The sequence below is a fragment of the Plectropomus leopardus genome, chromosome 8, assembly GCF_008729295.1.
Source record: "Plectropomus leopardus isolate mb chromosome 8, YSFRI_Pleo_2.0, whole genome shotgun sequence".
Lineage (NCBI taxonomy): Eukaryota > Metazoa > Chordata > Actinopteri > Perciformes > Serranidae > Plectropomus > Plectropomus leopardus.
Window position 1 is genome coordinate 12,377,468 of NC_056470.1, and position 14,107 is coordinate 12,391,574.

The 14,107-nt window shown below is 37.2% G+C and overlaps 2 protein-coding genes across 4 annotated transcripts in view; both read left to right on the forward strand.

Annotated features, from left to right (window-relative positions):
- Positions 1–4,083, forward strand: part of LOC121947331 — a 33,517-nt gene extending 29,434 nt beyond the window's left edge. Inside the window, exons 22-25 of one of the 3 annotated variants that reach the window (XM_042492332.1) lie at positions 358–642; positions 1,295–1,536; positions 1,825–1,883; positions 2,818–4,083. In XM_042492332.1, coding sequence (XP_042348266.1) covers positions 358–642; positions 1,295–1,536; positions 1,825–1,863 — 566 coding nt within the window. In that variant the 3' untranslated portion in view covers positions 1,864–1,883; positions 2,818–4,083. Of the gene's footprint in view, positions 1–357; positions 643–1,294; positions 1,537–1,824; positions 1,884–2,817 lie in introns of those variants that run through there. The other 2 variants (XM_042492334.1, XM_042492335.1) reach the window with 2 other exon arrangements.
- Positions 4,084–5,194: 1,111 nt separating this feature from the next.
- LOC121947586 (protein-glutamine gamma-glutamyltransferase 2-like) overlaps positions 5,195–14,107 on the forward strand; it is a 38,138-nt gene continuing 29,225 nt past the window's right edge. The window contains exons 1-14 of the mRNA XM_042492695.1: positions 5,195–5,305; positions 5,678–5,863; positions 5,975–6,208; positions 6,449–6,567; positions 6,999–7,127; positions 8,271–8,439; positions 8,987–9,119; positions 9,262–9,365; positions 10,805–10,893; positions 11,265–11,418; positions 11,716–11,804; positions 12,732–12,915; positions 13,056–13,216; positions 13,733–13,930. Of these exons, the coding sequence (XP_042348629.1) occupies positions 5,296–5,305; positions 5,678–5,863; positions 5,975–6,208; positions 6,449–6,567; positions 6,999–7,127; positions 8,271–8,439; positions 8,987–9,119; positions 9,262–9,365; positions 10,805–10,893; positions 11,265–11,418; positions 11,716–11,804; positions 12,732–12,915; positions 13,056–13,216; positions 13,733–13,930 (1,959 nt within the window). The 5' untranslated portion in view covers positions 5,195–5,295. The remainder of the gene's footprint in view (positions 5,306–5,677; positions 5,864–5,974; positions 6,209–6,448; positions 6,568–6,998; positions 7,128–8,270; positions 8,440–8,986; positions 9,120–9,261; positions 9,366–10,804; positions 10,894–11,264; positions 11,419–11,715; positions 11,805–12,731; positions 12,916–13,055; positions 13,217–13,732; positions 13,931–14,107) is intronic.

Sequence of the window (14,107 nt, forward strand, 5' to 3'; positions counted from 1 at the left end):
CCCTAGCTGTGCTAATTAGCAAATGTTAACATGCTAACATGCTAAACCAAATGATGAACATGGTAAACAATATGCTTCCAAAAAATTAAGCACTAGCATGTCAAATGGTGTAAGCATGTTAGCATTTGGCTTGAAGCACTGCTGTTGCAGCTTCACAGAGCAGCTAGCATGGCTGTAGACTTTGTCTTGTTTCCATTTTTACATAGTTTTTAGTTTCTTCAATATTTTTCATCACAAAACTAGTAACCAAACGTAAAAAATAATTGCATTTTTTGAAATAACTGCTTGTGCCATCATTGCTCACTGACCCAGCCCATTATTTTCTCTTTGATGGCATCTATCTATGTGTGTCGTCAGTCCCTGTGGCGTGTTGTTCTCACAGGGGCTTAGAGTATCCACGACCTCACTCCATTGGCTCTGGCAGCACCGCCTCCACCACCCTCAGCCAATCATCTTCCTCCTCTGGTCGGGGCTCGCTGCCCCCTGCTGGTTATCCTGGGAACCACCTACAGGGGTTGGAGAGCAGTCTCGGTGTCTGCTCCTCCCCTGAGGCTGTGGCTGAAAATGAACTCAACAACTATCATCTTCATCAGCATCATCTTCATCGGAACTGTGAAAAATGGAAAAATCACCATCCACTGAGTGAGTTTAATATTAAAATACTGACGGTTGGGTGTGGTTAATATGCTAGTGTGACATTTGAATATGGTCAAGCATTTTTAAAGCCACTGTTGATTTGAAAATTCCTCAGTTTGGCTCTCACTGGTGGGATCATCAAGAGTAGGGATGCACGATATATATATTTTTTTGCCAATATCTCATATAACAATTCAATTGGTCGATATCTGATACTGATATCAATATATCCGATTTTTCCCCCACTGCATATTCTGTGTACTCTTGTTTTGATCGCCCACTAGCAGATGGAGACATAAAATACAGTGCTACTTGGTGTATTTAGTATGTATTCATTGTGCAAAATAAGAAAAATACTTCAACTTAGGGTTGACATTTTGTGCATGTTCACTTTGTCAATTTAAAAAAAAAAAAGGCTTGTGATAACGGCAGATATCAGCATGTTGGTCAACATCTGACATATTATTTTAAAGCAAATATCTGCCGATAGATTGATGACGTGCCAGTGTCGTGCATCCCTAATCAAGAATGACACTATGGCAGACGATGTTACCATGTTTGGATGCCATTATGGATTTTGAAATTATGCAAACCTTCTCAGGAGTTATACACAAGTTTCTGCTTTCATGGCTTCATAAAGTATCTGATTCTGCTTCAGTCGACAGCACTGAATCATCTGCAGAACACATCAACCTCTTCAGCAGCTCAGACCGCAGCTGCCTGTCTGCCATTGGTGGAGAGGTAGTGGACGACTCCTCCTCGATTGCATCCCAGAGTTCAAAGTCCCGTCCATCACTTTGTCGAACTTCCAGCCTGAGGATTAATGGTTCACCTGCGCTTACCAGAAAGAAACCAAGTGTCGCACCCAAACCTCCACACCTGGTCAATGCTCAGGCACAGGTGAAGGATATGACCTGCTGAATTGTATGTATTTATTGTATGTGAGCTGAAGGCGATGGTTCGAGACTCAAAATTGCCAAAATCATGTTTCTCTAATGATAGCAGCTGTGAAGTTAAACATTCTGAATGTGTGTTAGTGTCAAGATGACAGCCTAAATGCTAAAAACTGCTCTATAGGAACGTTACAATTTCCCAAAACAGATGAGTCAGTATTATTAACCAAGCTCTCATGCTTTGTTTTTTTTCCAATTTTATTTAAAAAAAAATATTTGTAATCTTGCATTACAGGGTGATGACATTATAATTGGAAAATCAACAGAAGTTTAGTCCTGGATTTCCTGCTGAAGGTAAGAATGTAATGTTCTCAAATTAACATACATTTTAAGTGGAAATATGTTAAGTAAAGAAAAAAAGATTTAAGGGTTATTTTTTAAATCTTATTTTGAGGTTTTCCATAGAATTTCCCCTCAATTAAACATTATTAAAAAGGATATGAAGTAACACAAGAAACATTTTCATATGATTAAGATGTTTCATGGGGTTTTAGTCATTATTGTTGCTAAAAACCACCCCGTATTTTATGTAGTTCCTGTTTCACTAATTCAAGGAACAATGTGTAAGATTTAGAACGATTTACGGGCATCTACATTGCAAGATTGCAGATTGCAACCAGCTGTGATTAAAACTTATGAAAACACTGAATAAAGCAGTTTCACCAAAATAATGTTACTTGGTGGTGGAATGGTAGAATGAATATACAAGTACATTTACAGATAGATGGGGTTTAAATTGAAAGAGTTCATGAAAATACATTTCTTCGGGTAACAGAGATGATAGAAACAGCCAGAAATCACACATTAAACATGTACTAACTAAACTGTCAAGATGCATTTCAGTACTACAAGCAAAGCAGTTTCTGGATTAGAAGACACTTCACTTTCTCTACTGTTCAGTTGTTTTACCACATTTAAAGTGCTGAGCAGAGGTTTGGGGCAACAACTACAAAAGTTGTGGGGGGGTTAAATAAGTTTGCTTTTTTTCTCACTCCTTTTGGAATATGTAAACCAAGTCAGTTTCCTTATGTGTGTCATTGTAAATATTATTTTTTTGTCTGTCTGCTTGTTTGTATAATTAATTCCCCATTTTTTTTACATGTTTGAAATAAATAAGTCAAATCAATTAAAAAAACATAAATTCATATTCTAATAATTATTATTATATTATTGTATGATCATTAATGGCCTCTGTGGTAAGAACTTTTATTCTTGAATATTGTTGCAGATCATTGGTTCATCAGATTTGAAGATCCTGTGGGTGCCCCGCAGACGGACCATTTATCTGAAGTTATTTTATGACGCTACACAGTCACAAGACAGTCAGCTTTGTCTGGTCATAAGGTTTATTGAATCAATTGAGGTTTGGTGTGTTGGTATCATGTGTCAGACATTCAAATGTGGTTGTCTTATATCACATATAGACTAATAACAACTCTGCAAGAAAGCAGAAGAGGTGACATGGATGATGTGGTGGACAGATTTCTCATAGAGTGAGAGACACAATGTAATGTGGGATCTCCTGTGCTGTACAAATTGCACAATTATGAATATGCAGGGATCAAAGATGATGTATTTATTATCTTCATAGAGATCAACAGCTTGTGTGAAACACACGTATTCAGGAGACCTCTGCAAGTGTATCACTGTGTTTCATGCTTCTTTTTACGTGTTAGCAAGCAGAGCATTGCTTGACAAACAGTTGTGTGTTTCATTAATCTCTTGACAGCTGGACGACATTGTTTTGGTTACAAGATCACAAGGATAATGGAGTCTGGTAGTCCAGAGCTGTCCATTGGCCATAAGCCCAGAGTGAGCTGAAGATCTGAACTTAAAGTTGATGACCATAAATGGAGAAGCACGTGGATATGTGCAAATACATAGAAGTAAAAATATTTGAAGATTTATTGTTTATTATAAAAGTGATTAATATATTAAGGTATTTCTTTTTCTCCTAATCTTGAAGGTTTTTCTTGTTGGGCTATTTTTATACTACTGCTGTCTGTCTAAATATGTTTTTGTCTGTCTGGCTCTGAGATTTTTACAGTAGTCCCACCTGTAATCATTTAGGGACAGACCTCTTACCTATGGGTGATCACATCTGGATATGAATTACTCTGTAACCCGTGCATTTAACACAGAGAGAAATGAACTTGAAACATAACTTGATACATAATCGTGATCACACTACTGCTGCTGCATGCTAATAGACACAGTAAATGATGACAAGCTTCCAGACAAAAACCACTTTCTGTTATGTAGGGTCCACTAATGGTTTCATGCTGATCTATGTTCCAGCTACACACTCATGAAAATGACCATTACAAAAAGTTTTTCCTATATTTGTGTTTTTTTAAGAAATGTTTGATGAAAGAAGTCATTCTTTTATAAGGTCTGTGGTTTTTAAAGGTACAGTAATCAAATAATAACAGGATGTTGACAGACTAAGGTTATAAGATGGACCTCTGTTTATTTAATTTTAAAGCCACTAACTTTTAAAGACATGTCAGATCTATGTTTTTTATTGCTTTCTTTCAAGTTTTTGCTTTCGTTATTATGTTAACTCATTTGTTTTTTTGCTGATTCAGATGTGGGGTCAGTGAGTTTCTTTCTTTCTTTCTGATGTTTTGTTTTTTTTTTTAAGATATGCGTTTCGTATCGTGTGGTTTCTCCCTTCTGAACTCTGACCAGAAGGACTGCAGTAACATGAGGATGTGACACCAGACTGCTTCACTTCCTTATTCCAAAGAAAATAATTCCTCAGATGGACAGTTTTAGACACATATTGCAAAAGGTCTCATTTCCCTGCGCACAGGTTTTAGTGTGGTGCTGAACAGAACTGCAATTGAAATCTGATTTTCAGTTCTTTTTTTTATGTTTCAGAGGGTGTTTTTTGTTTAGCCCATAATGAACTTTTCGTTCCTTTTGTGCTCCATATCAGAAAAACTAAAAACAGGCAAGTTGCAGTTTCATGTTCCATTTACATCTTCCTACAGTATCGGGAAAAAAATTGGGAAAGTGAAAGTCTCATCATATGACCTGATTAAGGTATTTTACTTTCTTGCAAAAGAAAAAAAAGTTGGAGAAAAAAATCAACTGTATGGTGTGTAATTTTTCTGTTTTACAGTTTACACTTTAAGTTGTCTTTTTTTTTTAATTTCTGTTGACTGTTTTTGTTTATGTTGAATTATGCATTAATATACTATATGTTGCAGCTACAAAAATGGCATAAATAATTTATTTCAAAAGTTTTGTTGTTAGTTTTATTTTTATCTTCACAGGGAAAAATATGTATATATCTATAGTGTCTGATACATGTAGATATTTTTTTATTGGTATGACATACACACACACAGGGTTTTAAAAAGCTCAAAATAATTTACTGACTGTAACCAGCTGTAGTAACAGGATTGTATGCTGTTTGTTTTAAACCTTCTAAGTTTCTAGCTGAAATTCGTCACAATGACTTTAATGTCTGGGGTCAAACTGAAGAATAAAGCGGAAGGGGTGTTGTAAGTCTAAAAACAGAATTACTGCTGCAACGAATAGACGGATGGGGGCGTGAAGATCAGGTTTCACTTGCTTCAAATATCCCTTAAGGGGCCGCTTCACTGCCTCTTTCACTTGCTTCAATAAGCAATAAGCGCAGGCTGCAGCTGAAGTGTCACACACGACGGAGAAGGGGGACAAGAACTTCACTGCAGACATGAGTCAAGGTAATGACAAAGAAAAACTAATGTTTCTTTATTGTTATATATTGTTGTATTATGTTTAAATGTATACAACTGATTATGCAGTTTGTCTCTGTCTTTCATCACAGAGTTTTCTGAATAAGTATCAGATTGAGAGTCAAGTGTGAAATGTGATGAGCAGGGACGGTGGATGACATTAGATATGTCTGATGAGTAACTGTATCTCTGCTGGTGAAAGTCTTGCTGATAACTTCTTGGGATTAATCATCTGAAGAAACTATCAGAGAGTGTTCAATTTTAGATCAAGTTATAAAGTCAAATGTTCTTAGTTTTAGTTTACTGATGTGAATTTTATTCGATGTGACGAGTGATCTGTGCGTCCATCTCTACACACAGTTTTGGACATTGAACGCTGTGATCTTGACATTAAGAGCAACAGCAGCAGCCATCATACAGATCTGTGTGAAGAGGAGCGTTTGATTGTGAGGAGGGGACAGCCTTTCAATATCATTTTACATCTTAAACCTGGCAGCAAAGAGTTCATACCAGGCGAAACAAGCTTCACACTCATCGCTGAGACTGGTAAGCTTCTTGCAGTGATTATATATGCTTGTTTATATACAGTATGCACGCATGGGGATTTGAATTTCATCTGGATTTTGATTTAACAGTGATGTATCGCTGTCTCTTCAGGTCCGCTACCCAGAAAAGAATCAGACACTAAGGTTACTTTTGGTCTAAGTGACTCAACAGGGGACAGTGAGTGGAGCGCCTCTGCCACTAATGATCCCTCTGGAAATTCAGTATCTGTATCTATCAGTTCCTCGCCCAATGCCCCAATAGGGGTCTATTCTCTGACACTGGAACAGGAGGGGCAAACGACCAGTTTAGGGCAGTTCACCCTGCTTTATAATGCTTGGTGCGCCCGTGAGTACATACATTTTTTTTTATTCAAATCTTTTAAGTTGATTCATTTATTTTACATTTTGTGCACCACTTGCAACTTTTATTCTCTAATGATCACTGTCTTTACATCATTTGCTCAACTTAATGTAAGTTTAAAATAATGAATTTAAGTTACAGCATTTAAATATGGTCAGATTTAAAATGTTATATTGGATGCAATCATGCTTAATGTGTTGGTACTCCGTTTGTACTGACTTGCAGGAGATGCTGTTTACATGCGCAGTGAGGAAAAGAGAAAGGAGTATGTTTTAGCGCAACACGGGCTGGTCTACAGAGGAACACATAAACGAATCAAAGGGAAGCCCTGGAACTTTGGACAGGTACACAAAATGTCAAATGTTACCCAGCTAATAAATAAATCAAATAAACTTTACAGAGAAAAATGTAGCATCTCTAGAGGCTTCTTCACTGTGACAGAAAAGAGCAATAAACACAGTACCTTTTTATTGTTGGATTAAATGGATCAATAATAAGATCTAAATCAATATAGTGTACTCATTTCAGATTTTCTGCACTCTTAAACATGTTATTTGAACTGTAAGATATGACCTTACTGTGATGAAACACGTTGATGCTGGTGTTGAGAATGACATTTCCTCCCAAATTGATAAAATTTGCATTTCATGGCCAAAAATTACTGTGTATTAATTTACACTTTAATAGCACTGTCATTAAATAATGAAAACATATATAGCTGACACATCCTTATATGCTGCTTCATTAATCTCCTTCCTAATGTGTTTGTCTGAAGTTTGAACGAGGAATACTGGATATCTGCCTGAAGATCCTGGATGAAAACCCCAAATATGTGTCCGATGCCGACAAGGACTGCTCCTCCAGGAGAGACCCGATCTATGTGACCAGGGTGCTGAGTGCTATGGTAAGTCTGTGTCAAGGCTTTAGTGCGACCCTGTGAATGTCATTTAACCAGCCTGTGAATAGCCTTTAATTTAAATCTGTAGGCAAAGATTACTCTGGTGCACCAGAAAACCCTCTCTGCTTCTTTATATTCTGGACCAGCGGGACCCCTTTCATTCTTTTGAGACTTTCACGTCTCCCAAGGCAACTTTTGTGACAGAAAGAAGGACCAAAGAAAACAGTTTTTTTCAGTTTTTTTTCATGTGCAGTTCTGATTTAAAAAGGTGGCAAAGAGCACTGTAATAGATTAAAGTTGTCTGCATGTTTTTCCTGCTGCACGCCAAAATAGCTATTAGAAATCCAGGACTATCTCTACTGGGCCAGGCACTGTCACTATACAATAAATTAGTACAGGGCTTGTTCCAAGATGAAAGGATCATGCACTATAATTAGGTTATGTGACAAGCTGAGAATGCACTCATGCAGAGCAAACATTGGAAAAACATCATGGAAATGATTCACTTCATATCCCTAACTGTGTGCACTGATTATGTAAATACTATAAAATAAATAATACACATCTTATGTCAAGTGTGGACAGACAATGCCCCTCTCCTCTGAACCCAATGTTATTTTTAGACTAAATGACTGACACAACAGAGGCATGACTTCATTGTCACCACCACATGGAGGCTGTACAGCGTGGGGTGGGATATCTGGTATTTTATGTTGTAAAACAAAACAAGAAAATCGCTGAAGCTTTTGTCAACCACAGACCTTACTTCATGCATCTAACCAAAAGATCCAATCAAATAATCCATTGATATGATGACATGGTAACTGGAAGTGCTAAAATAGTAACTCAATTCCAGGTTTTAGTAGTCATTCCTGCAGCACACTATTGTGTTGCTTTATTTATTTGCACATTTTGTTCTTTATTGTTTCCAGGCCTGTGAGCTTGATGAAGTCTGATTATGTAAGATTTATTTATTAAGCCAGTGTTGCTGTCAAATTTACAAGCATCATTGAGAAGACTTTTCCCATGAAAGACCTGCAGACATTTGGAGTTTAGAAAAGCAAATTAAAAAAAACCTTTTTAAGCAAAGATTGTACATATTGATTAAAATGTATTTGTCTTTTGTATCCTTTCTGTCTGTTCCCACAGATCAACAGTAATGATGACAGGGGTGTGCTGGTGGGATCGTGGGGAGACTTTTCAGGTGGGGTTCATCCAGGAACATGGATTGGCAGCGGGGACATTTTGAAACAGTGGGCAGAAAGTGGACCCGTCAGTTATGGCCAGTGTTGGGTCTTCGCTGCACTCGCATGCACAGGTTGGAGCACAGTATGGACTGCAAGACAGTCTGACTGTCTGTGGTTTCAGACTATCTTTAAATGTCTATTAATTTTCTTTTTTTTTTCATAGGCTAGTGTGCACAAAGTTATTACATTTTGCACAGATGATATTAACATGTTGTTGACAAAATGCCATTTTAACAGAAATTGCATCATTGCATGTTATTGCATGCAGTAAAGTTAATTGGATTTTTTTTTAGTAAAACAACCATATACCGTTACTCATTTTCAGACAATATAGAAACATTTTAAGTACTGACAGCTGCTGCATTTCTCCATTCAAACACACCATCTGTTTTATTAAAGTTTTACCCCCTCTAGTCCTACCTCACTGTTATTTAATCCAACGTTTTTCTTTTAATCAAAACTCTTAATAAAGAGTCTATTTCTTGCCTTTGAAGGCCTGTTGGCCATGTGACATTTTTATGTGATGTTTTTATTGTGAGTCTTTGATTACAGTTAATACTTCTAGCATGTGCTTGAGTTTGCTGGTGTGATGAAGTGTGGCTCTCCTTTCTTCCCCAGTGTCCCGTGCCCTGGGCATACCATGTCGAGTGGTTACTAACTTTGGATCGGCTCATGATACTGATGCCAACCTGCTGATAGAAAACTTCTATAATGAAGAGGGTGAAAGAATTTCTGCAGGCGATTCAATATGGTGAGTGTGTGGGAGTGATTATTACCAGGTGTTGTCAAATTATCTTCGGTAATTCATACATGATAGAAGTTTTTACTACATTATTTTACAGATTGAAGCTACAAAGGTAATGTTAGTGTCCTTTATTGAAAAATTTTACCAGGAACTTCCACGTTTGGGTGGACAGCTGGATGGCTCGCCCTGATCTTGGCTCGCAGTTTAATGGGTGGCAAGCCAGTGACCCAACCCCACAGGAGACAAGTGAAGGTAAACTTTGATTTTAATGTACGGTTGTTTATCCTGTTTTCCCATGAAGGTTCAAAAGATTTACACTTTTTTGGATAGTCTCCTACAGATAGTTTATAGAGTTTTGTGACATTTCTACAGCTTATCAGCTGAGATTCAACAATTAATTTGTTTTGCTTTATTCTGTAGATGTTAAACAGATTATCTAGATTACATGTGACAATATATAAACTAGAATCTCAGAAAAAAATAGCTGAACTAGAACTAAGCTGACCTGTGCTTCATAGGTTAAGTGAATAGTTAAATTCCTCTAAATTATTCTGAGAATATGTTCATATATTGTCACATGTACTCTATAAACATTTAGAGATGAAGATAAGCAGTTGAATTCTTGACTCTCAACAAATAAGCTGTTAAGATGTTACAAATGCTCTGTAAACTATCTGTAGATGGACTATCCAAACAAAGTGTTACCAGGTTTTGTTTTCCAAGAGCAGGTGCTACATGTGAGACCGTCACCTGACTATTTCCATGCTGCCTTGGCTGACCAGTCACTGAACAAACACAAAATTGGGTGAACACTTCATAAGAAGTGACTGTAACTGTTACTGTAGCAAAACTTCCAAGATGGGTCATAACTGGTTGCATACCAAGTCACAGTATCTAACCATGGTGGTTAGTTTCAGTTTGTGACAGTAGTCACATGTTTTATGTATGGTTACGACCAAACTTATGACAGGTTGTTTGGCATGTTCACATGACCGATCTCAAGACCATGACAATGTAAAAAAAAAAGTCACATATTACACATCATAAAAATGTAATGTTTTTTTATTTACTAATGCACCTGATGCAGATGATGTGGCATTTTTGGAGACCAGTTACATGTCACTCGTATCAGATGTTGTGAGGTAAAGGTCCGGTGTGTGGGATTTAGGTGCATCTTTTGGCACAGAGGAAATGTAATATTATAATATTAGAACATAATTATGTTTTTATAGTTTATATTCCCCTGAAAAATAGACTTTATATATTTATTTATATTAATATATCTAGCCTACACAGAGCAGTCTTCCCCAGAGTCTGCCGTGTTGTTCTACAGTAGCCCAGAAATAAACAAATTAACCACCGGCAATAGATGGGGCCTTGGGTGTTTTTGGGTCGGCCACCATAATACTCTAACACACTTGCCACACAGGAGAAGTTTCAGTTCTGCAATCTTGCCGCCAGATGTAACTAAATCCTACACACTGGATCTTTAAGTCACTAACTGTAAAACATCAGTTAGGCTTTTTAAAATACCTGCCTATTCTCTCTGGAAGTGATATCACCAGAAAACTGTATCATCACTGGTGTATTTTAATCGATTTTACCACTTGAATGACATGCTTGACCTTAATCCAGACGTTGTGTGTCTGACTCCTGCTGAACTTATGCCTGTCTCTGTCTTTTATTTGCAGGTATTTTCTGTTGTGGACCATGCCCTGTGGAGGCCATCAAGGAAGGAGAGCTGACCAAGAAGTATGATGCTCCCTTTATTTTTGCTGAGGTGAGTTTTTTTCTTGAATCTGTTAGTTTAACTTTTTTAAGACAAACACACAGAAAATGCCACTGATTACATTTATGGATTCTATTGACTGCAATGGTTTTAATAAGGTCCATGTTAGAGCTTTTACTTAATGAGCCAAGCTGGCCCACATAACAGAGATGAGTTAATTTTGTGTCCTGACAAAAATATATTTAGAGATATTGAATTTGAATGTGTTTAATGTGTCTATGAAAATATGAAAATATCCCTTTCTACTGTTACAGATTGTGTCAGCTATTAAAAGTTGCTACCTGTTTTCATGACATGTCTTTATAATCATGACTTTATAATAAGCATGAGTTGATGTCATCTTATGTCATGTGTGGGGTCAGGTCAATGCAGATGTTGTGGAACTGGTGCAACTGTCAAGTGGAGAGTTTGTCCAGTTCGATGGATCAACCAAATCTGTTGGACGCAACATCAGCACCAAAGCTGTGGGCTCGAATGAGAGACACGACATCACACACCAGTACAAGTATGCAGAAGGTACTGCAGAGTCACACGTGCACAGATACACATGTGGCACCATTTGTATCTTTAATGTTTCAATTAAAACATTGTCCATTGAAAAGAATCTGTGATTTGGAGTCAGTTTGAAGCCGTTACATCATGCTCCTTTTGCTGTAATCACAGACGCACATTTTACATATATCTCACACTTATTTAAAGGTGCACACAGATGACCTCAACTACCTCAACCACTGTCCATGCCTTCTATAAAATGATATTTTTGAGGAGCTAAAAGAAGATTTTTGTGATTTCTGTGGTTCTGATGGTTTTCAGGCTCAAAGGAGGAGAGGAAGGTATATGAGAAAGCTCAACACCACAACAAGCTAAAGCAGCGAGGGGAAGAGCCGGGGCTCCATCTCAAGGTGTTTTTTTTTTTTCATATAGATGGTAGAAACACATCATAGAAATGATATTTAGCTCTCAGGTAAAGTCTGGTGTGTAGAATATAGTGGCATCTATTGGCAAGGTTGCAGAACTGAAACTACTCCCAGGTACCATGCATGTCAACGAACTAGTGGCCAATGCAAAATACACAAATGGCCCTATCTAAAGCCAGTGTTTGATTTGTCCATTGTGGGCTATTGTAGAAACAACATGCCGAACTGTGTGTGAGGACCCGCTCTGTATGTAAACAGCTTATTCTAAGGTCAAGAAAACACGATTCTTTTTTTTTAGGTGATTATAAATGAATGTAAACATAGTTTTTGATATAATATACCAATTCTGCCAATAGATGCCCCTAAATCCTACACACTGGACCTTTAAAAACATTACTGCAAAGGTCATTCAATTCAAGTTAACAGACAAAGCATTAGAGAGAGGCCTACAGACAGGCCACATTGTCTAAGCCTGAGTTGCATGTTCATTGGTTAAAATGACTGAAACATTATTTAAAATGTGAAAGAGAAATTAATCAAAAATCATGCCAATATCTGTGAACTGTGGCAAGAAAGATGAATAATGGTCACAAGTTGAAAAGTAACCCAGACTGGTATTAAGTGGTAGATAGATGAATGATTGGGTGATTAGATGAAAATCTAATTAATCCTTAATTAACTGCTCTTTCTATGCTGCGTTAGCTTTGAAATTCATTTGACCATCACCAATTTTATCAGCATGATCTGTTCCAAAGATCACAGAAGCCTTTATTTATATAACTAACCTATAACTACCTGTTTATAATTTGAAATATAAATGAATGCACCCATATTATCTAGTGTAGGAATTCAACTAAATAAATCAGTCTATGAAATAAAGTAAAAAAAATCATCTTGTAATTCTCATTTAAGATCAAACTGGCCGATAACATGATCGTTGGTGCGGACTTTGAGGTGTACGCTATTCTCACTAACAACTGCATGGAGGCGAGGACCTGCACCTTCCTGTTCTACGCCAAAGCCGTCACCTACAACGGAAAAGAAGGAGAAAGCTGTGGATTCACTTCAGACAAAGTGGAGGTGCCCTCTGGAGGAGGTTAGCTATGATCTTAGTGAAAACTCTGCACCATCGTATTCATCTCATCCTCCATCTGTCACAAATCTTGTTCTCATTCTGAAATTGCATACAATTAGTTTTAATAACCTAATATGTACATAATGCTTGTGGTTTTTCAGAAAAGCGCATGTCCCTCAAACTGGAGTATGAGCGTTATGGATCAGTCATCACCTCTGACAGGTTAATCCAGGTGTCAGCGATCACCATCGACAAGCAGATTACAAATTACCACAAGGCTGAGAAGACCATTGTGCTTGACGAGCCAGACATAAAGATAAAGGTATGAAATGCATTTATTAAAGAATAAAAATGCTAGTGTTACATTTGAGAAAAACACATAGTGACTAAATAAACTATTTGAAATTCTGACCAGAACAGAACTTGAATGGCAATATTTTAGTGCACCTGAGCTCAACGCAAAGCCGACATCCAATAATTACATTAGTAAAACTCTTCTACCTTGTGTCTTATCAATATAAAACTGTACAATATGTAATAATGTTTTTAAGTTTTATATTATTGACAGATCTGTCAGGGTTGTTAGATTTGACTGTAAAACAGTACAGTGTATAACATTACATTACAAAATGACTGAAATACCCAAACCGTTTTTCTCAGTGTCAGGAGATTATTGAACTGTTATTCAGGTAGCCTTGATGACAGAAAAGTTTGGATTTAAATCACTTAAATTCCTTTCATTGTCTTCTGCCCACTCATGCACATGACATGTATTTATCATTTAAAATATACCACCGCTCACAAGATGAAACCTGTTTATCTGAACCCCTCCCTGCAGCTGTTGGAAGAAGCCACAGTGAACCAGTCTGTGAAGGCAGAGCTGACCTTGTTGAACCCTTTGCCAGAGCCACTGCGAGACTGCAGCTTCACTGTAGAGGGGGTCGGCCTCACCGATGGCAAACCCATAACAGCAAAGTATGTTAACTTCATCCTTACTCTTATGAGTGGATTTATGAATCAGCTACAGAAGTGGAAAGTAACTAAGTGCATTTGCTTAAGTACTACACTGAAGTACAAATTTGACATACTAGTGCTTCTTCGAGTATTTTTATTTTGCTACTATATACCTGTAGTCCACTACATCTCAGAGGCAAATATTGTACTTTTAACATCACACTTATCTGACAGCTTTAGTTACTACTTTGCAGATTAA